We start from the raw sequence: 20184 nt of genomic DNA, 5'->3' as shown, positions 1-20184 counted from the left end.
AGGCGGGTGGATCATGAGGTCAAGAGATCGAGACCATCCTGGTCAACATGGTGAAACCCCGTCTCTACTTAAAAAAATACAAAAAATTAGCTGGGCATGGTGGCGTGTGCCTGTAATCCCAGCTACTCAGGAGGCTGAGGCAGGAGAATTGCCTGAACCCAGGAGGCAGAGGTTGCAGTGAGCCGAGACCACACCACTGCACTCCAGCCTCGGTAACAAGAACGAAACTCCCGTCTCAAAAAAAAAAAAAAAAAAAGAATTTTTTGGTTGGGTGCAGTGGCTCACACCTCTAATCCCAGCACTTTGGAAGGCTGAGATGGGCAGATCACGAGGTCAGGAGTTCGAGACCAGCCTGGCCAACATGGTGAAATCCCGTCTGTAAATAAAAAATAAAATAAAATAAAGAATTTGTTGATGGATTAGATATGAGGTGTAAGGAATATACACACATCAAGGAAAACTTCTAGATCTTTCTCCTGAGCACCTGGAAAAATGCAGTGGCTATTTATAGTGATGAGGAAGCCTGCGGGATAGGCAGGCAGGTTTGGGAGTAAAGCAGGTCTGTTGTGGATGTGTTAGGTTTGAGCCAGGTGCCTGTTAGACATCCTAGAGCTATTTCAAGTAGGACTTAGAGATATGGGATGGGCATTCAGGGGCAAAGTTTGGGGTGAAAATACAAATTTGGGAGTCGTGAGCACAGAGATGGTATTTAAAGCCATGAAAATGGAGACGCCCAAGGGAGTTTAAATAGAAAAGTGGCCCAATAGAGAAGGCCTAGGTCATTCCTTCCCTCAGACATCAGGGAGAAAGGGAGAAACAGAGGAGCCTGAGGTGGAGCAGCCAATGAGACGGGAGGAGAACTGAGAGAGTGTGGGGTCCTGGAAGTCAAGGGAGGACTCAGAGGAAGAGAGCTACTGTGACAAGTATGGCCATGAAGGCACTGAGAACTGGCCAGGGCGTTTAGCAGCATGGTGGTCACCGGTGACCTTGGTGAGCTGTCTCAGTGCAGTCGATTAAAGAGAGAATGGGAGACAAGGAATCGGAGACAGAGAGTACAGACGACTTGGAGGAGAGCCGAGATGGGGTGGTCGCTAGAGGGGAATGTGTAGGCAAGGGAAGCATTTTTAAAAGAATATTACAGCCTGTTTGCATGCTGATGAATAATCCAGCAGACAGGGGAAAGCGATGATGCAGGAGAGGGAGAAGAGACCATCATAGGAATGAGAGGAGAGGGCCTCAGATAGGAGCATGAATGGTTCACACAGGGTAACAGCAAGGGAGGCAGAATGTGTGTATACAGATGTGGGTGGGCGGGTGGAGACAGGTGGTGGAAACGTATGGAAGTTTATGAAAAGAATAAAGTAGATTTATATATCGTAACAGGGAAAACTCAGAATCATCCCATTTTGGCAAAAAGGAAAAAGCCTGTTATATGCAGGGGGAAAAAATCAAATTTTAACATTATCTTTGAGTTGTAAAATCACAAATCTTAGAAAGGAACTGTCTTTTTCAGATTCTAAATTTCTACAGTGTTTCACTTTTATACAATGAGTTCCTATTACTTCTGAAAGTAGAATTTAAAAGATTATTTTTATCTTTGAAAGATACTCAGAACAAAGCACTGTTAAAATATTGAAAAACTGAAGGCCAGACATAGTGGCTCAAGCCTGTAATCCCAGAACTTTTGGAGGCCAAGACGGGAGGATCACCTGAGGTTGGGAGTTTGAGACCAGTCTGACCAACCTGGAGAAACCCTGTCTCTACTAAAAATAAAAAATTAGCTGGGCGTGGTGGCACACACCTGTAATCCCAGCTACTCAGGAGGCTGAGGCAGGAGAATCACTTGAACCTGGGAGGTAGAGGTTGCGGTGAGCGGAGATCAAGCCACTGCACGCCATCCTGGGTGACAGAGTGAGACTACGTCTCAAAAAATAAAAATAAAAAAAGAAAAACCAGAAACAACCTAAGTGTCCATCAATAAGGGATTGTTTCCAAAAGTTATGCATGGACTATTAAGAAGCTATTAAAATTGGGCTGGGTGCAGTAGCTCACACTTGTAATCCCAGCAGTTTAGGAGGCTAAGGCAGGACAACTGCTTGAGCCCAGAAGTTTCGAGGCTGCAGTGAGCTAGGATCGCATTACCACACTCCAGCCTGGGTGTCAGAGTGGGACCCCATCATTAAAAATACGGAAATAGGCCAGGTGCGGTGGCTCACACTTATAATCACAGTACTTTGGGAGGCTGAGGTGGGAAGATCACAAGGTCAGGAGTTCGACACCAGCCTGGCAAAGATAGTGAAACCCCATCTCTACTAAAAATACGAAAATTAGCCAGGCATGGTGGCATGTGCTGTAATCTCAGCTACTCGGGAGGCTGAGACTGGAGAATCACTTGAACCCGGGAGGTGAAAGTTGCAGTAAGCCAAGATAGCATCACTGTACTCTAGCCTGGGCAACAGACTGAGACGCTGTCTCAAAAAACGAAACAAAAATACTCTGGTTTCTCTTCAAATTGTATAAATCTTTCATCTTTTACTAAAGATTTCTGTGGAGAGAAATAATTCTAAGACTTAATCCAATTTTTTGAGGCCCTGTTTCTGCGGGGCTGATTAAAAAAAAAAGAAAGAAAAAGAAAAAAAAAAAAACAACCAAAAAACCCTATAAATAGTTATGTTGTAGAAGGCTTTTATTAATTAATTAATTTATTTTGGCTACAGAGTCTCACTCTGTCACCCAGGCTGGGGTGCAGTGGTGCGATCTCAGCTCACTGCAACCTTTGCTTCCCACGTTCAAGCGATTCTCCTGCCTCAGCTTCCCAAGTAGCTGGGATTAGAGGCATGTACCACCACACCCGGCTATTTTTTTGTATTTTTAATAGAGACGAGGTTTCTCCAAGTTAGTCAGGCAGGTCGCGAACTCCTGACTTCAGATGATCCGCCCACTTCAGCCTCCCAAGGTAGCTGGGATTACAAAAAGCAGGTAACAAAAATGATACACTGGTCGGGTTCACTGGCTCATGCCTATAATACCAGCACTTTGGGAGGCTGAGGCAGGAAGATTGCTTGAGCCCAGGAGTTTGAGACCAGCCTGGGCAACATAGTGATACTTCATCCCTACTAAAAATCAAAAGAATTAGCCAGGTGTGGTGCTGTGCACCTGTGATCCCAGCTACTTGGGAGAGGCAGTCGGATCACTTGAGCCTGGGAGGTTGAGGCTGTAGTTAGCTATGATTGCCTCTCTGCACTCCAGTCTATTTGACAAAGCAAGACTCTGTCTCAAAAAAAAAAAAAAAAAGGCCGGGCGCGGTGGCTCAAGCCTGTAATCCCAGCACTTTGGGAGGCCGAGGCAGGGAGATCACGAGGTCAAGAGATCGAGACCATCCTGGTCAACATGGTGAAACCCTGTCTCTACTAAAAATACAAAAAACTAGCTGGGCGTGGTGGCTCGTGCCTGTAATCCCAGCTACTTAGGAGGCTGAGGCAGGAGAATTGCCTGAGCCCAGGAGGCGGAGGTTGTCGTGAGCCGAGATCGCGCCATTGCACTCCAGCCTGGGTAACAAGAGCGAAACTCCGTCTCAAAAAAAAAAAAAAGATACGTATAGTGTGATAGGTATCATGTGATATGAATGTGTATTTATATGTAGAAAAAAGACTAGGCTGGACGTGGTGGCTCATGCCTGTAATCCAAGCACTTTGGGGGCCAAGGCGGGCGGATCACCGGAGGTTGGGAGTTCAAGACTAGCCTGACCAACATGGTGAAACCTGTCTTTAAATAAAAAAAAAAAAATTTTTTTTTAAAAAGAAAAAATAGGCCGGGCACTGTGGCTCAAGCCTGTAATCCCAGCACTTTGGGAGGCTGAGGCGGGTAGATCACGAGGTCAAGAGATTGAGACCATCCTGGTCAACATGGTGAAACCCCGTCTCTACTAAAAATACAAAAAAATTAGCTGGACATGGTGGCGCATGCCTGTAATCCCAGCTACTCAGGAGGCTGAGGCAGGAGAATCGCCTGAACCCAGGAGGCGGAGGATGCGGTGAGCCGTGATCGCGCCATTGCACTCCAGCCTGGGTAACAAGAGTGAAACTCCGTCTCAAAAACAAAAACAAAAACAAAAACAAAAACAAACAAAAAAAAAATACTAGATGTATTTAGGACAAAATATTGACAATGGTTATCTCTGTGCAGTTAACATAATTTATTCCTTGTGTTCTTCTGTATCTTCTACCTGGTACATTTATTATTTTTGCAATTTTTTTTTTTTTTTTTTTTTGAGACTGAGTTTCACCCTTGTTACCCAGGCTGGAGTGCAATGGCGCGATCTCGGCTCACCGCAACCTCCGCCTCCTGGGCTCAAGCAATTCTCCTGCCTCAGCCTCCTGAGTAGCTGGGATTACAGGCACACGACACCATGCCCAGCTAATTTTTTGCACTTTTAGTAGAGACGGGGTTTCACGATGTTGACCAGGATGGTCTCGATCTCTTGACCTCGTGATCCACCCGCCTCGGCCTCCCAAAGTGCTGGGATTACAGGCTTGAGCCACCGTGCCCGGCTTATTTTTGTAATTTTTAATTAAAAACGGGTGTCAGGAAAGAAAACTGATTTAAACCCCTATATTTCACATGTGTAATGGCTGTGACACTGAGTTTGAGAACAGCTGCAGTTGGCTGCACTAATTACATTATTTTACTTTATAGCTTGGCAGTAAAGGACCCATAAATTCAGGTAGGCTGATTTATATGAGCTGAAATGGAATATGGTCACAGAGAAAAGAGTTGCAGAGGCTCTGGCCAAAACCACCTGGCACCCCTGCTAATGAAATAATACCTTTGGAGCTTCTTGGGGGAAGTGGCTCTTATAATAAACAAATTTTTATGTACAGCCTTAAGCTCTGGCTTTGTGATCCCCAGATGATAAGTTTGGGGTACCAAGGGTTCTGCTCTTACTGAGAGAGAACAACAGCTTTTTTGCATCCCCCTCTCTGTCCCCTGAGAGAACCAGAGCTTTGCAAACAGATGTTTCTGTTTTGTTTTTGAGACAGGGTCTCGCTCTGTTGCCCAGGGTGAAGTGCAGTGGTACAATCATAGCTTACTGTACCCTTGAACTCTTGGGCTCAAGTGATCTTTCTGCCTCAGCCTCCTGAGTAGCTGGAAGTACAGGCACACCCCACTATACTAGATAATTTTTTATTTTATTTTTTTGTAGAGATGGGGTCTTGCTATATTGCCCGGGCTGGTCTCCAGCTCCTGGGTAAGCCATCCTCCTGCCTTAGCCGAAACCAAGAGCCTAAAGCAAAGAGGCAACAATCAATAACTTCCTCACTGGTGTCCTGCCTGCTCCACTAACCCACCCATCTCAGTGGCCCTCTGATCATGTGAATCCCTACCCACTACCTTTCAGAGCTAATAGTGGCCACAGAATACAGTTCACGTGTCTTAAGCAGGCTCACAAGACTCCAAAGGTCTGGCTGCTGCCCACCCCTACTCCTTGCCTTGTCTCTCCCACACTCCCCCAAAAGCTTCTCTGGAGCCAAGTCAGCCTCTTTCCAGCTTCAGGCCTTAGAACATGCTGTTCCTTCCACCTAAAAAGCTCCCTGCACTTCCCCCAGCCCAGTTCCCTGCTTGGATAGATTGTTCTTCTAATGTGACTCCTGGAAAAGCCTTCCTTGCCTCCCAGGCTAGAGCAGAGCCCCCATTAACAGCTCTCACACCAGCCTATCTTTTTCCTCCACTACATTTGTCACATCCTGTGTGTGCATCCTGTTCAATGTCTGCCTCCACACATAAAATGTAAACTCCAAGAGGATAGGAACTGTGTCTGACTCACTTCCTTTCATGTCCCTCGTGCCTAGATGGGGGCCTTGTATCAAACAGGTGCTCAACAAATGTCTGTTGAAAAAATGAGGCCGGGGTGGTGGCTCACACCTCTAATCCCAGCACTTTGGGAGGCCAAGGTGGGTGGATCTTCTGGGGTCAGGAGTTCGAGACCAGCTTGACCAACATGGAGAAACCCTATATCTAGTAACAATTTAAAAATTGGCCAGGCACAGTGACTCTTGTCTGTAATCCCAGCACTTTTGAAGGCCAAGGCAGGTGGATCACGAAGTCAGGAGATCAAAACCATCCTGGACAACATGATGAAACGCCGTCCCTACTAAAATACAAAAAATTAGCCGAGCATGGTGGCGCGTGCCTGTAGTCCCAGCTACTTGAGAGGCTGAGGCAGGAGAATCATTTGAACCCAGGAGGTGGAGGTTGAGGTGAGCCAAGATTGTGCCCTTGCGATTCAGTCAGGGTGACAAGAGCGAAACTCCATCTCAAAAAAAAAAAAAAAAGAATAAGTGACTAAGTGAGTAAGAGGCAGGGCAGGAATTCAAGGCTCATCCTCTACATGGCCAAAGCACTTAGGCAGGAAAAATTAAGTAAGTAATAGAGTTTCTTTTGGGCAGGTGCCAAGGGAAGTCCATCTCTCTACCTAGCACCTAGCTCAGGGCCTGGCCCATGGTAAATGCTCAGAGAATGTTGCTAGCTGAATAAGCATTACTTCCATATACACTTACTCTGCCCTCAGTGGTGATCTCATCCAGTCCCATGGCTTTAAATGTCATCTATAAGCTGATGACTCTCCAAATTATAGCGCAAGACTGGCCATCTTCCCAGAACTCATATATCCAACCGCATATTTGACATCTCCACTTGGAATATCTAGTAGGCATCTCAAACTTCACATGGCCAAAACCGAACTTTTTGTTTCCTCTGCCAGACTCCCCCATCTCAATCTATTCTTCTCACTGTTCACCTCACAAGTCCAGAGTCATCCTTGACTGCCCCTGGCTTCCTCCTAGTCTGCATCCAATTCCTCAGCAAATCTCAACTCTACCTTCAGATTACATCTGGAATCTGGCCACCTCTGCCCCATTTCTGCCACTACCTTCCTTGTCCAAGCCATCATTCCCTCTTACCTGGACTGTCACAATAGCCTCTAACTGCTCCTACCTCTCTTATTGCTCCCATCAGCTTCTCCACATTCCACCCTCCATGCAGGAGCCAGGTCTTCAAGTCTTGGCTCAAACAGTCCCTTCTCAGAGAGGTCTTCCCAGAAAACTCTTTAAAACAAGACCCCTCGGGCTGGACGTGGTGGCTCATGCTTGTAATCCCAGCACTTTGGGAGGCTGAGGTGGGCGGATCACCTGAGGTCGGGAGTTCAAGACCAGCCTGACCAACATGAAGAAACCCTGTCTCTACTAAAAGTACAAAAAATTAGCTGGGCATGGTGCACATGTCTGTAATCCCAGCTACTCGGGAGGCTGAGTCAGTAGAATCACATGAACCCAGGAGACGGAGGTTGTGGTGAGCCAAGATAGTGCCATTGCACTCCAGCACCTGGGCAACAAGAGTAAAACTCTTGTCTTAAAAAAAAGAAAGAAAGAAAAGCAAACACAAGACCCCTCACCTAGTCATGCTTGGTTCTCTTATTCTACTTTTTTTTTTTTTTGAGACAGTCTCACTCTATCGCCCAGACTGAAGAAGTGCAGTGGCTTTATCTCCGCTCACCACAACCTCCGCCTCCCAGGTTCAAGCAATTCTCCTGCCTCAGCCTCTCAAGTAGCTGAGACTATAGGTGCACGCTGCCACACCCGGCTAATTTTTTGTATTTTAGTAGAGATGGGGTTTTACTGTGTTGCCTGGGCTGGTCTCGAACTCCTGAGCTCATGCAATCCACCCACCTCGGCTTCCTAAAGTGCTAGGATTGCAGGTGTGAGCCACCATTCCTGGCCTATTCTACTTTATTTTTATCCATTGTCTTTATCAGGCTCTAAGTATTTTTGCCTGTTTTAATCTTTTTTCTCCTGTTAGAAGTTCCTGGCCGGGCGCGGTGGCTCACGCCTATAATCCCAGCATTTTGGGAGGCTGAGGCGGGTGGATCACGAGGTCAAGAGATCGAGACCATCCTGGTCAACATGGTGAAACCCCGTCTCTACTACAAATACAAAAATTAGCTAGGCATAGTGGCACGCGCCTGTAGTACCAGATACTCGGGAAGCTGAGGCAGGAGAATTGTTTGAACCCAGGAGGCGGAGGTTGCAGTGAGCTGAGATCACACCATTGCACTCCAGCCTGAGTAACAAGAGCAAAACTGCGTCTCAAATAAATAAATAAATAAATAAGTTCCATGAAGAAGAACCTTTGCCTATTTTTTTTTCTTCTTTTTCAGGAGAGAGCTGGAGTAGAAACTTTGCCTGTTTTGTTCTCTTGTGCATCCCCAGCACCTAGAAAAGGGCCTGACACCTAATTCTCACTCAGAAATCTCCCCACAGTCATAAATGAAGGGCTATATGAACTCTAAAAGAGTTTTGGAGAGTCAGATTTTCTCCCAGTGAATCAGAATCCAGGTGCCAGAAATCAGATACCAACTAGCTATTCTCTTGCTTGGAGCCCTAGAATAATTGAGAGTTAACTCAAAACCATTTTGCATATAGTTAAAGAGTGACACTGAGGTCACCTATTGAGTCACAGAGGCCTTGTTAGCTCTTAGAGCAGACTACAGATCCTGCCTTTTAGTCTACAGGGGAGTTAGCCAGCTTGATCTGTAACTGTTGCTCTTTCCGATCCTTCATCTGTAAGTAGGCCTGCCTGCCTTGTGGCCTTTACATGGAGCTGTGAGCTTGGGATCTGTGACAGTCAAACTCAGTCCGGACTGTTTAGGGTGGTGGTTTTCAACTGCGGGGGAGTGATTTCACCCTCCAGAAGACATTCGGCACCATCTGCAGACATCTGTGGTTGTTGAAACTTGGGGTGTAGTGTGATTGGCATCTAGTAGGTAGAGGCCAGGGGTGCTGTCAAACATCCTCAAATGCATAGGACAGCTCCCCACAACAAAAAAACTTTCTGGCCCAAAAGGTGAATAGTGCCAAGGTTAAGAAGTTCTGGTCTATAGGAACACTAATGATAAGTGGTAGCTAGCATCATTGATCTTTGCCATGCGCCCAGTACTGAACTACATTCTCTATGTGCACCATCTCACTTAATCTGCACACTGTCCCTGAGAGACAAGGACTCTTACAATCCCCATTTTACCGATGAGGAACCTGAGGCTCAGTAAGGTGGACTCACTTGCCTGATGTCACATGCCTTAATAGGGACAGATATACACCCAAGGTGCCTAACCTCAAAGTCTGTTCCTTTAATGTCTGTTCTGGATTTCTCTGCCCACTGACTGGGAGCTGAGGGGGCCTGTTAGTCCTCTCTGGATGTGTCTTTTTTTTTTTTTTTTTTTTTGAGACGGAGTTTCGCTCTTGTTACCCAGGCTGGAGTGCAATGGCGCGACCTCGGCTCACCGCAACCTCCGCCTCCTGGATTCAGGCAATTCTCCTGCCTCAGCCTCCCGAGTAGCTGGGATTACAGGCACGTGCCACCATGTCCAGCTAATTTTTTTGTATTTTTAGTAGGGATGGGGTTTCACCATGTTGACCAGGATGGTCTCGATCTCTTGACCTCGTGATCCACCCACCTCGGCCTCCCAAAGTGCTGGGATTACAGGCTTGAGCCACCGCGTCCGGCTGGATGTGTCTTTTATCTGCTGCCCCCATGGACAGGAGTGTCAGTCCACTTGGGAGATGCTTGGCTATTAGTCAGAAGGGAGGTTTTCCTTTCCTGAGTTGTCTAAGCCTGTCTGGCTCCACTCTCCCTGCACTGCAGTACAGTCCTTGGCTCCAAAGCTTAGCTCCCCTGCCAGACCCAAGCTGATGCCAGCCCTTCTCCATGGGGCGGAAGCTTCCAGATTGAGACCTAGACCTTGCATTCCCTCCTACAGGGTGCCTCCTTTCTGGATGGGGGTCTTCAATCAACTCTGGGGCCTGCAAGGTCACCTCACACTTCCTTTCAGATAAGGAAGGGTTACAGCTGCTAGGATGGTCACAGGACTCATGGTCCAAGAAAGTACTCAAGGTCCCAGAAAGCTAGACAAGTGATTGCTGGACTGGGCTGGGAACAGAATGATCCTGGGGTAGCAGTGAGGCACAGGCCACTGTCCTATTTGTGGATGAGGTGAGGAGAGCTGCAGGCCCTGCAAGGGATCCCTCAGTCTGCCTGTGAATAACAACTCTGAAGGGCTTTCTGAGGGCCCTTGGAAAGTCTGATGACTGGAGCTGAAAGATGATTCTGTCCAAGGGAAGATCACGACAGTCAAGGACCAATCTAGGGTCAAGTTTGAGGTATTTGTTGTTGAGGAATCAATTCTGAATTAGTCTGAACTATACATCCTTTCTTCCATCCATCCATCCATCCATCCATCCACCTAACATATATTTAGGGAGCTCCTGCCAGGGGCCGAGGATGCGTAGTGTCTCCAGGCATGTCACTTTGTTCTGAGGCATCAGGTCCCTTTGTTTAGGGTATAGCTCAGAGGTTCCATCTACCATGTGAAACTGTGAAGTCAGACAGATCAAGATTCAAATCTCAGCTCTGTCACTTCCTTTAACTGTGACTTTAGGCAAGGGACTTTATCTCTTTGAACCTCATTTTCTTCATCTGTTTAATAAAGAGACAAACTGTTCTTACCTTGTAGAATCGTTATGAGAAGCCAATGAGATAATGTGTCCAAAATGTCTGGCACATGGTAGGGTCTCAATATATAGTGACAATAGCTACCATTTATTATATCATGGCTAGGTCTTCAGATGCATTATTTAATATAATCCTGCCACCAACCTATAATGAAGATGTGATCTCCATTTAAAAATCAGGAACTAGGCCAGGCGTGGTGGCTCACACCTGTAATCCAAGCATTTGGAGGCCAAGGCAGGCGGATCACCTGAGGTTGAGAGTTCAAGACCAGCCTGACCAACATGGTGAAACCCTGTATTTATTTAAAAAAAAAAAAAAATCGAGTAACTTAAGAGGTGGGTGGATCACCAGAGGCCTGGAGTTTGAGGCCAGAGCCTGGCCAACATGGTGAAAACCTGTCTCCACTAAAAATACGAAAATTAGCCAGGCGTGGTGGTGTGTGCCTGTAATCCTAGCTACTTGGGAGTCTGAGGCAGGAGAATGCCTTGAACCCGAGAGGCAGAGGTTGCAGTGAGCCGAGATCGCACCACTGCATTCCAGCCTAGGTGACAGAGTGAGATTCCATCTCAAAAATAAATAAATTAATTAAATTAAATTAAATTAAAATTAAAAATCAGGAACCTGTACCTTGGACAGGTTAATTAATTTGTAGGAGCTCATAGCTTAGGTTCATTCCAAAGTCTGTGCTCTTAGAAACATTAAGAAGCCCTAGTTATAATTTCCTGTGGCAAGAATGAGAAATGCAGGTTTTCAGGCTTAGAAGGATTTTCAAGCAAGTTTACCAGGCAAGAGTAGATAGTGTAAGTTGCCAAAATGTGTGATGCTACAGAACCCCATATGGGCCACTTCAGGGGGAAGGAATCTCACATTCATTCTAGGAGTTTGGGTTATTCTAGAACTTTTTTTTTTTTTTTAATCCTTCTTAGGTTCTGAATCCCTTTGTGAATTTGATGGACGCTAAGGATCCTCTCTGGAAAAATGCCTGTAAGCACTACAAATATTTTTGTGCACAACTGCAGAGGGCTTGTGAAATCTTTGAAATCCAGCCGTGGATACCTAAAGAACCCTCTTTTAGGGCAGCATTTTCCAAGTGCAGGACACAGATCACTAGTAGTGTCAGAGATCAGTTTAACAATGCAAAGACCAATGTTTTATACTCTAATATTTATATTTTATAGTTACCTTCTATTTATGGCAAATGAGACTGGCTTTCCATTTATGGTAATGATATAAATTTGTCTTTTAAAAGCATACCTATTAGGCTGGGAGTGATGGCTCACGCCTGTAATCCCAGAACTTTGGGAGGCCAAGGCAGGTGGATCAGGAGTTCAAGACTAGCCTGGCCAACATGGTGAGACCCCGTCTCTACAAAAACAGAAAAATTAGCTGGGCATGGTGGCGTGAGCCTGTATCCCAGCTACTCAGTAGGCCAAGGCAGGAGAGTTGCTCGAACCCAGATCACACCACTGCACTCCAATCCGAGTGACAGAGCAAGACTCCATCTCAAAAAAATAAAATAAAATAAAAAGTATACTTATTTTAAAAAATAAAGCTGGGCGCGGTGGCTTACGCCTGTATTCCCAGCAATTTGGGAGGCCAAGGCAGGTGGATTACCTGAGGTCAGGCGTTCAAGACCAGCAAACCCTGTCTCTACTAAAAATACAATAAATAAATAAAGGGCGTTCAAAGAAAATATTAAACAATATATTCTATGAAGTATTATTAATGAACAATTACACTATTATATATAATGGTATCCTATATAGAGAGAGGAATCCTATATTATATATAATAGTATCCTATATATATAGAGGTATCTATCTATATAAATATATATGAATGCATATATATATATATATATATATATATATATATATATAATTATACAGGGGTTTTTTTGGGTTTTTTTGTTTTTTTTTTGAGACAGTCTCACCCTGTTGCCCAGGCTGGAGTGCAATGGCACAATCTTGGCTCACTGCAACTTCCACCTCCCGGGTTCAAGAGATTTTCCTGCCTCAGCCTCCCGAGTAGCTGGGATTACAGGGGTGTGCCACCATGCCCCACTAATTTTTTGTGTCTTTAGTAGAGACAGGGTTTCACCATGTTGGCCAGGCTGGTCTTGAACTCCTGACCTCATGACCCACCTGCCTCAGCCTCCTAAAGTGCTGGGATTACAGCCATAAGCCACTGTGCCCAGCCTCTAATTTTCTGTATTTTTAGTAGAGATGGGGTTTCACTGTGTCAGCCAGGATGGTCTTGATCTCCTGACCTCCTGATCTGCCTGCCTTGGCCTCCCAAAGTGCTGGGATTACAGGCGTGGGCCACCATGCCCGGCCAATGATAATATTATTACAGTAAAAATTAAATAAATAATAGTAGAGGTAGTGTAGACACGGAAAGCAAGAAACACATGAGGATGATTTAGGAAATTTATTTGGGGTTTCTACTTAGTGGAGTCACCGTGGCTTTACTTTAGTGTCATATGCATAGGGTCCTCACTTGTCCTTACCCTACTTCTTCCTCAAGAGAGATACTATATAGGAATATTATAACTCTTAAAACCTCAAATCTCACCATTAGAAATATAGGACTGGAAAAAGCTGTTGTGCAACTCTGCTCAAATTGTTTTATTTTTATTTTTTGGGATGGGGTTTAGCCATGTTGCCCAGGCTGGTCTCCAACTCTTGAGCTCAAGCGATCCCCTCGACTCAGCTTCCCAAAGTGCTTAGATTACAGGTGTGAGCCACCATGCCCAGCCACAAATTGTTTAAAAGGGTAATGAGAGTAGGGGGTCAAGAGGAAAATGCAGAAATGTAAATAGGAAGTTTCCAGTTACATGATTAACCTGATAATTTATTTATGCAGGCTCAAAAATAATTATAGGCATTTCAGAGTTAGTTGTTCAAAACCTTGCTGTGGCCTTTGGGATGGTTCTATAAACAATTATTAATTATTGATAAGATTGATTGATCATTTACTATGATCAAATGTTTAACACTAACATGCATATGAAGTGGTTTCCTTTTACACTTAGTCCCCCTTTAATTAAATAAAGACGACGTTCAAATAGCTAGTAAATGACAGTGTTGGGATTTAAATACAGATCTGACTTGTCCCTCAACTCCCCCAAGATCTTACTTTTTTTTTTTTTTTTGAGACGGAGCTTTTGCTCTTGTTACCCAGGCTGGAGTGCAATGGCGCAATCTCAGCTCACCGCAACCTCCGCCTCCTGGGTTCAGGCAATTCTCCTGCCTCAGCCTCCTGAGTAGCTGGGATTACAGGCACGCGCCACCATGCCCAGCTAATTTTTTGTATTTTTAGTAGAGACGGGGTTTCACCATGTTGACCAGGATGGTCTCGATCTCTTGACCTCGTGATCCACCCGCCTCGGCCTCCCAAAGTGCTGGGATTACAGGCTTGAGCCACCGCGCCCAGCCAGATCTTACTTTTTTAACCAATTCGTGTCTCCTCCCTAAGGTAGAGGGGACATCATCTTTTGAATAGTCGCTTTTTCGTCCGTTAGAATACCTCCTCCTCTGAGATAAAACCCAACCAAGAATCTCTGCCTCACCTGAGCAACAAGCCTCACCCTGGACAAAAACCCCGGGGCTCAACACTCCCAAATCCATCCGGATCCCCATCCCCACCCCCTTAAAGGATTTCTGCATTGCTTGGCTGAGACCCCACTCTTGGGGCTCATCCCTTAATTCTTAAGGAAACATCCTCCCTCCATCCTGAGGATGTTCTCTTCCAAATATTTCACAGCGGTACCGACTACAAATGGGGCCCAATGCAAAATGAAAGCGTTTTAAGGGCCCCTCCTGTGCGACTGCCCTGCTGGTTTGCCCACGAAGCCGGCCCTGCTTCACAGATACCCTTTCCGTAAAGGGAGAGGCCACCTTTGTCATAATCCTGCTGACCTAGAGTGGGAGATCCTGCGACCCGACTTGGGGGAGTGGGGCAGTGGTAGCCGCCAACTTCTAGAGACTTTCGTTCGAGAGCACACCCTGGGACAACCTCCGTGAATTTGGGATCACCTCCCTTGGCCCCCGCAGAAGCTCGCTTCCTACCTCTCCAGACAGCTGGGTGGTCCTCGCAGCCGGGCCGGGGCTCCACCTTCTGGGCGTGTGGGCCTCGCCGCGTGGGGCCTATTGCCTGGGCAACCGACGCCGTGAGAGGTGCATTATGGTCTGCAACAAAATGCAGGAGAAAGATCCTGAGGGAACCATGGAGTCCATGGACCAATGGAAGAATGCCGTGGACTGCGTCAAGCCAATAGGGACGCGCGGCGAGGGGCGGGGTCGGTGGGAGCAGGGCGGGGCCTGAGCACTAGGCGGCGGCGACTGGCGTGGGGCGGTTTAGATGCGCCACGGCTTCGGTAGCGACAGCAGCTCAATCTGTGGCTGAGCAGTGCTAGCACCTCCTCCAGGAGACTGTTGCTGTCAGCCAGCCCCCTTCTCCACGGTGAGAAACTCTGGGGGCTAGGGGGTGTCCTCGCTGCCTCATTTCGCCCCCTCCGGACTTAGCCCGCCGCGTAGCCCGCGCTTCCTGAGTAGCGGGGTGGGGGGCGTCTTCCCGTGGTGGCGCGGGCCGGGGGGCGGGGGGTTGTGCAGCTAGTGCCTGGGGGGCGCGGCCCAACTCCTCCAGCCCTTACCCGGGGCCTTGCCCACTAGGTAACCATGTGCGACCGAAAGGCCGTGATCAAAAATGCGGACATGTCGGAAGAGATGCAACAGGACTCTGTGGAGTGCGCTACTCAGGCGCTGGAGAAATACAACATCGAGAAGGACATTGCGGCTCATATCAAGAAGGTGAGGACGGGCGCGGGGGTCGAGGCGCAGCCGGGAGCAGGGGTTTCCTTCCCCTTCCCCGATCCTGCGTTCCGAGGGCGCCTGACAGGTCCCGGGAGCACCCCGGGCGTCTCGGGTCGTAGAAGCTTCCAGAAAGGACGCAGATGCATTTTGCGCTCCTCTGGAGAAGACTAGACCCTCGGCGTCCGAAGTTTTTTTTTTTTTTTTTTAAATTACCCAGCTCGGCGGGGGGAAGCGCCACCTAGCAACGGTATCTAAGATCAGGGAGCAGCGGTTCCCCCTTCTGTGTGGTTCCTGCGCCGAGGATCCATCTGGGTGTTCCGGAGGGGGGAGCTGCGTGGGTGTTTCCAGCCGGGCCGGGAGATCTTGCCAGCCTTCCAGTGGGGAGTTAGTCGGCAGTTGAGGGAAAGTGGGTGGTGGCGGGGCTGGGGACTGGGGTGGGGGCTTGGTAAATGGCAGTCTGTAGAAAGCTGGCAGGACTGCCAACTTCTCTAGCAATGTTTGCTGGAAGGGAAGAAAGCTGGCAGCCTAAGCCGTGGGAGGGTTCCAGTCGAGAATGGAAAGATGAAAGACTTTAGATGGAACAGAAATAAATGCCTTTTTTGACAAACGCAGCAGTGCGTGCGTCTAGCTTGCAAGAGCGTTACTCCTCTTCATAGCTTTAAAAGAGGCTTTCGCACTGCGTGCAGTTAGAGTAGCTAAATCTTGTGTGACTCTCCGCAAACACTTGTAAGAATTTTGTAGAGAAAGATTACCTTTGCCGCCCTCTGCCCCCCACAGGCATTCTACTCCCAGTACCTCTTAGGGTGGGGGAAATGGTAAAGAGATGTTCCTACAACTTGCTAACCTAGTGGACAGGGTAGTAGGTTAGGATCATCCGGATAGATGTGGAGAGGATGGCTGTTTGGATAATAATTAAGGATAAAATTGAGCCAGTTGACTGTCAGATTGTTTACAGCAAGGTGGAGTGCGTAAGTATCGTGTCCATGAAAATTTAATTTTGATGAGCAGTCATTTGGTATACAATACTGTTATAAGTTTTATCCTTTTGGAAGTCTTGTTTGAGTGTTGCAGGGGTGCAGTTAAGATCTTTGTGAGGCCGGGCGCAGGGGCTCAAGCCTGTAATCCCAGCACTTTGGGAGGCCGAGGTGGGTGGATCACGAGGTCAAGACATAGAGACCATCCTGGTCAACATGGTGAAACCCCGTCTCTCCTAAAAATACCAAAAATTAGCTGGGCATGGTGGCGCGTGCCTGTAATCCCAGCTACTCAGGAGGCTGAGGCAGGAGAATTGCCTGAACCCAGGAGGCAGAGGTTGCGGTGACCCTAGATCACGCCATTCCACTCCAGCCTGGGTAACAAGAGCGAAACTCCGTCTCAAAAAAAAAAAAAGATCTTTGTGATGAGGAATTGGAAGGGCTAATTTTTTTTTTTTCTTTTTTTTTTAACCATTTTCTTGGATTGGGGGGCATGGCAAATACAGTCGGGTAGTTTAGTTCTTTACAGGGAACATGATAAACTACACTTGTTGATGTCACCTTCTGTCAGTGAGTAAGAACACTATAGAAGGTATGAAGGTGTAATTACTGGAATAACAAAGCATCCTGTCTTTAAGGCTGACCTTTCTTCCTTTGACCTCCTCAGCCTCCATTCTCATCTTAGCTCAGACTGCAAGTATGTTTGTATAAATGCACAGTGTAGGCGACTTGGAGCTGGGGAACATTCTTTCATTAGAAGAATTTGCAGATGCTAACGTTCTTCCTTTCTGCCCCTACAGGCTCTGGCTTATCTGGGAGCTAATTAAAATTCAAACACCTCTGGTAAATTAAAATTCTACTTTTTTTCTTTTTTTTTTCCCCAGGAATTTGATAAGAAGTACAATCCTACCTGGCATTGCATCGTGGGGAGGAACTTCGGTAGTTACGTGACACATGAAACCAAACACTTCATCTACTTCTACCTGGGCCAAGTGGCCATTCTTCTGTTCAAATCTGGTTAAAAGCATGGACTGAAAAGGCCGGGCATGGTGGCTCACGCCTGTAATCCCAGCACTTTGGGAGGCCGAGGTGGGTGGATCACCTGAGGTCAGGAGTTCAAGACCAGCCTGGCTAACATGGTGAAACCCTATCTCTACTAAAAATACAAAAATTAGCCGGGTGTGGTGGTGCACACCTGTAATCCTAGCTACTTGGGAGGCTGAGGCAGGAGAATCACTTGAACCTGGGAGGTGGAGGCTGCATTGAGCTGAGATCAGGCCATTGTACTCCAACCTGGGCAACAGAGTGAGACTCCATCTCATTAAAAAAAAAAAAAAAAAAAGCATGGACTGTTGTGCCACACACCCAGTGATCCATCCAAAAACAAGGACTGCAGCCTAAATTCCAAATACCAGAGACTGAAATTTTCAGCCTTGCTAAGGGAACACCTTGATGTTTGAACCTTTGTTTTTTGTACAGGGCATTCTCTGTACTAGTTTGTTGTGGTTATAAAACAATTAGCAAAATAGCCTACATTTGTATTTATTTTCTATTCCATATTTCTGCGCCACGTTGTTTTCTCTCAAAATCCATTCCTTTAAAAAATAAATGTTGCATATGTGTATATGTGTGAATTACAATTTTTTCAAATAATATAGTGTTGAAGATGGTCACTTGATGAGATCTCCAGGTTGGTTGGGATGAGTCAGTCCTTAAAGAAGTTTCTGTGGGGTATTTCAGTACTCTAAGTCACATTCTCACCCATCCTGCAACTGTTGTGCATGTTGAGAAATGCAATGCATGGCAGAGAAACATTTAAATCTTAGTCCTAATCTGAAAAAAATCAGTGTTTAAGGATATTTGTTAGACACTTCTACAGAATGCTCTGGGCCTTTGGGCTTGGGTGGTGGTAGTGGATGTTTAGTACTACTTTAAGCTTTCTATGGCTATAAAATGGAAATAAACTCAAAGTTGGGATAATGAAATGGATTCAAGGACCCTTGGCTAGCCCCCTCCCCTGCCTAGAAAGAAGGAGGCCTTAAAAGGGAAAGTAAATGTTTTTGAGCAGCATTCTTCATGCTCTCCTAATAGTCTTCTTTTTTTTTGAGACAGAGTTTCGCTCTTGTTACCCAGGCTGGAGTGCAATGGCGCCATCTCGGCTCACCACGACCTCCGCCTCCTGGGTTCAGGCAATTCTCCTGCCTCAGCCTCCTGAGTAGCTGGGATTACAGGCATGCGCCAACATGCCCAGCTAATTTTTTTGGTATTTTTAGTAGAGACGGGGTTTCACCATGTTGACCAGGATGGTCTCGATCTCTTGACCTCGTGATCCACCCGCCTCGGCCTCCCAAAGTGCTGGGATTACAGGCTTGAGCCACCGCGCCCGGCCGTCTCCTAATAGTCTTGGCAGGAATTTATATTATGCTTTGCTTTGCTGTGGTCAGGAACGAGTGTGAATTGATGCCTTTTCCTGAAAAGACTCAGTTAAGCTGGGGACGGGTAACCATCAAAGGTTTCCTGCTATCAATTTTAGAGGACTACAGTTTTAGAAAAGCAAATAGGGCAGACTTTTAGGAAGAAAGGAAATACGACAGGCTGAAACAACCCACACCCATCTTGGGAAACTGTTCCCACGATGCCATTGGGATTTCTCAGCAGCCAGGCAACTGCTACATGGAAGAGGGCGATAGATTGGAGTTGATGGGTAGTAACTCCCATCGTAAGAGCATTAGGTCAGTAACCTCTTTGGAAGTTTATTTTTCTTCAGAATGTGTGGCTTTAAGAATCCTAGTAAAGTTCTGCTACTTTAGGACTGGAAGAGTTTCAGGGTAGAGGTGCAAAATTTGTGTGTGTGTGTGTGTGTGTGTGTGTGTATGATGAGTTTCGCTCTTTCGCTCTTGTGGTCCAGGCTGGAGTGGAATGGTGCAATCTTGGCTCACCACAACCTCCACCTCCCAGATTCAAGCAATTCTCCTGCCTCAGCCTCCCAGGTAGCTGGGACTGCAGGCATGCGCCACCACACCCAGCTGATTTTGTATTTTTAGTAGAGATGGGGTGTCTCCATGTTCGTCAGGCTGGTCTCAAACTACCAACCTCAGGTGATCTGCCTGCCACAGCCTCCCAAAGTACTGGGATTACAGGTATGAGTCACCACGCCTGGCAATTTTGACTATTGTAGCAGTTTTTTCCCTGCTGTCTGCAAAAAAGGATGAGGTACTATGGAATAAACAGGAGATTGCAATTGGGGTAATTTATGTTTGTTCTCACATAAACTGAAAATGTTCCCATAATTCTATCTTTTTTCTAACTTTCTTTTTTTTTTTTTTTTTTTTTTTTTTTGAGACAAGGTCACCTGTTGCCCAGGCTAGAGTGCAGTGTGTGCGATCACAGCCCACTGCTGCTTCAACCTCCTGGGCCCAAGTGATCCTGTCACCTTAGCTTCCAAGGTAACGGGGATCACAGGTGTTTGCCACCATGGCCAGCTAACTTTTGAATTTTTTGTAGAGCTGGAGTCTCCCTGTGTTGCCCAGGCTGGGCTCAAGTGATCCTCCCAAGGTGTTGGGATTACAGGTATGAGCCACCACACCTGGTTTAATTTATATCTTTTCTATCCCTTTTCCCTCTTTAGTGACCTGGCTATATTTCTGTTTGAAGCCCACAAGGAATTTGGCCTCCAAAGCTTTAGCTTGTCCAGTTAAGCCCTAGTCCGAACAGATGATCTGTCTCTAGCTATAGACCCAAAAGCTGATTCAAGACTGACAGTGGGTTTCACCATGTTGGCCAGGCTGGTCTTGAACTCCCGACCTCAGGTGAGCCGCCCCCCCCAAAAAAAG

General features: G+C 46.6%; 1 protein-coding gene and 1 non-coding gene across 2 annotated transcripts; both read left to right on the top strand.

Annotated features, from left to right (window-relative positions):
- Nucleotides 1-2491: 2491 nt before the first annotated feature.
- Nucleotides 2492-2607, top strand: LOC120365104 (U5 spliceosomal RNA). Its single transcript, XR_005580123.1, has one exon. It is a non-coding gene; the product is annotated as a U5 spliceosomal RNA (small nuclear RNA).
- Nucleotides 2608-14892: 12285 nt separating this feature from the next.
- Nucleotides 14893-17879, top strand: DYNLL1 (dynein light chain LC8-type 1). Its single transcript, XM_039471605.2, has 3 exons — nucleotides 14893-15027; nucleotides 15237-15374; nucleotides 17236-17879. Exons 2-3 carry the CDS (start codon nucleotides 15243-15245, stop codon nucleotides 17371-17373), a joined length of 270 nt encoding a protein of 89 aa, XP_039327539.1. The 5' UTR covers nucleotides 14893-15027; nucleotides 15237-15242; the 3' UTR covers nucleotides 17374-17879.
- The last annotated feature ends 2305 nt before the right edge of the window (nucleotides 17880-20184 follow it).

The sequence above is a fragment of the Saimiri boliviensis genome, chromosome 7 (genome assembly GCF_048565385.1).
Source record: "Saimiri boliviensis isolate mSaiBol1 chromosome 7, mSaiBol1.pri, whole genome shotgun sequence".
Classification (NCBI taxonomy): Eukaryota; Metazoa; Chordata; class Mammalia; order Primates; family Cebidae; genus Saimiri; species Saimiri boliviensis.
This window is presented reverse-complemented; position numbering and strand designations above follow the sequence as displayed.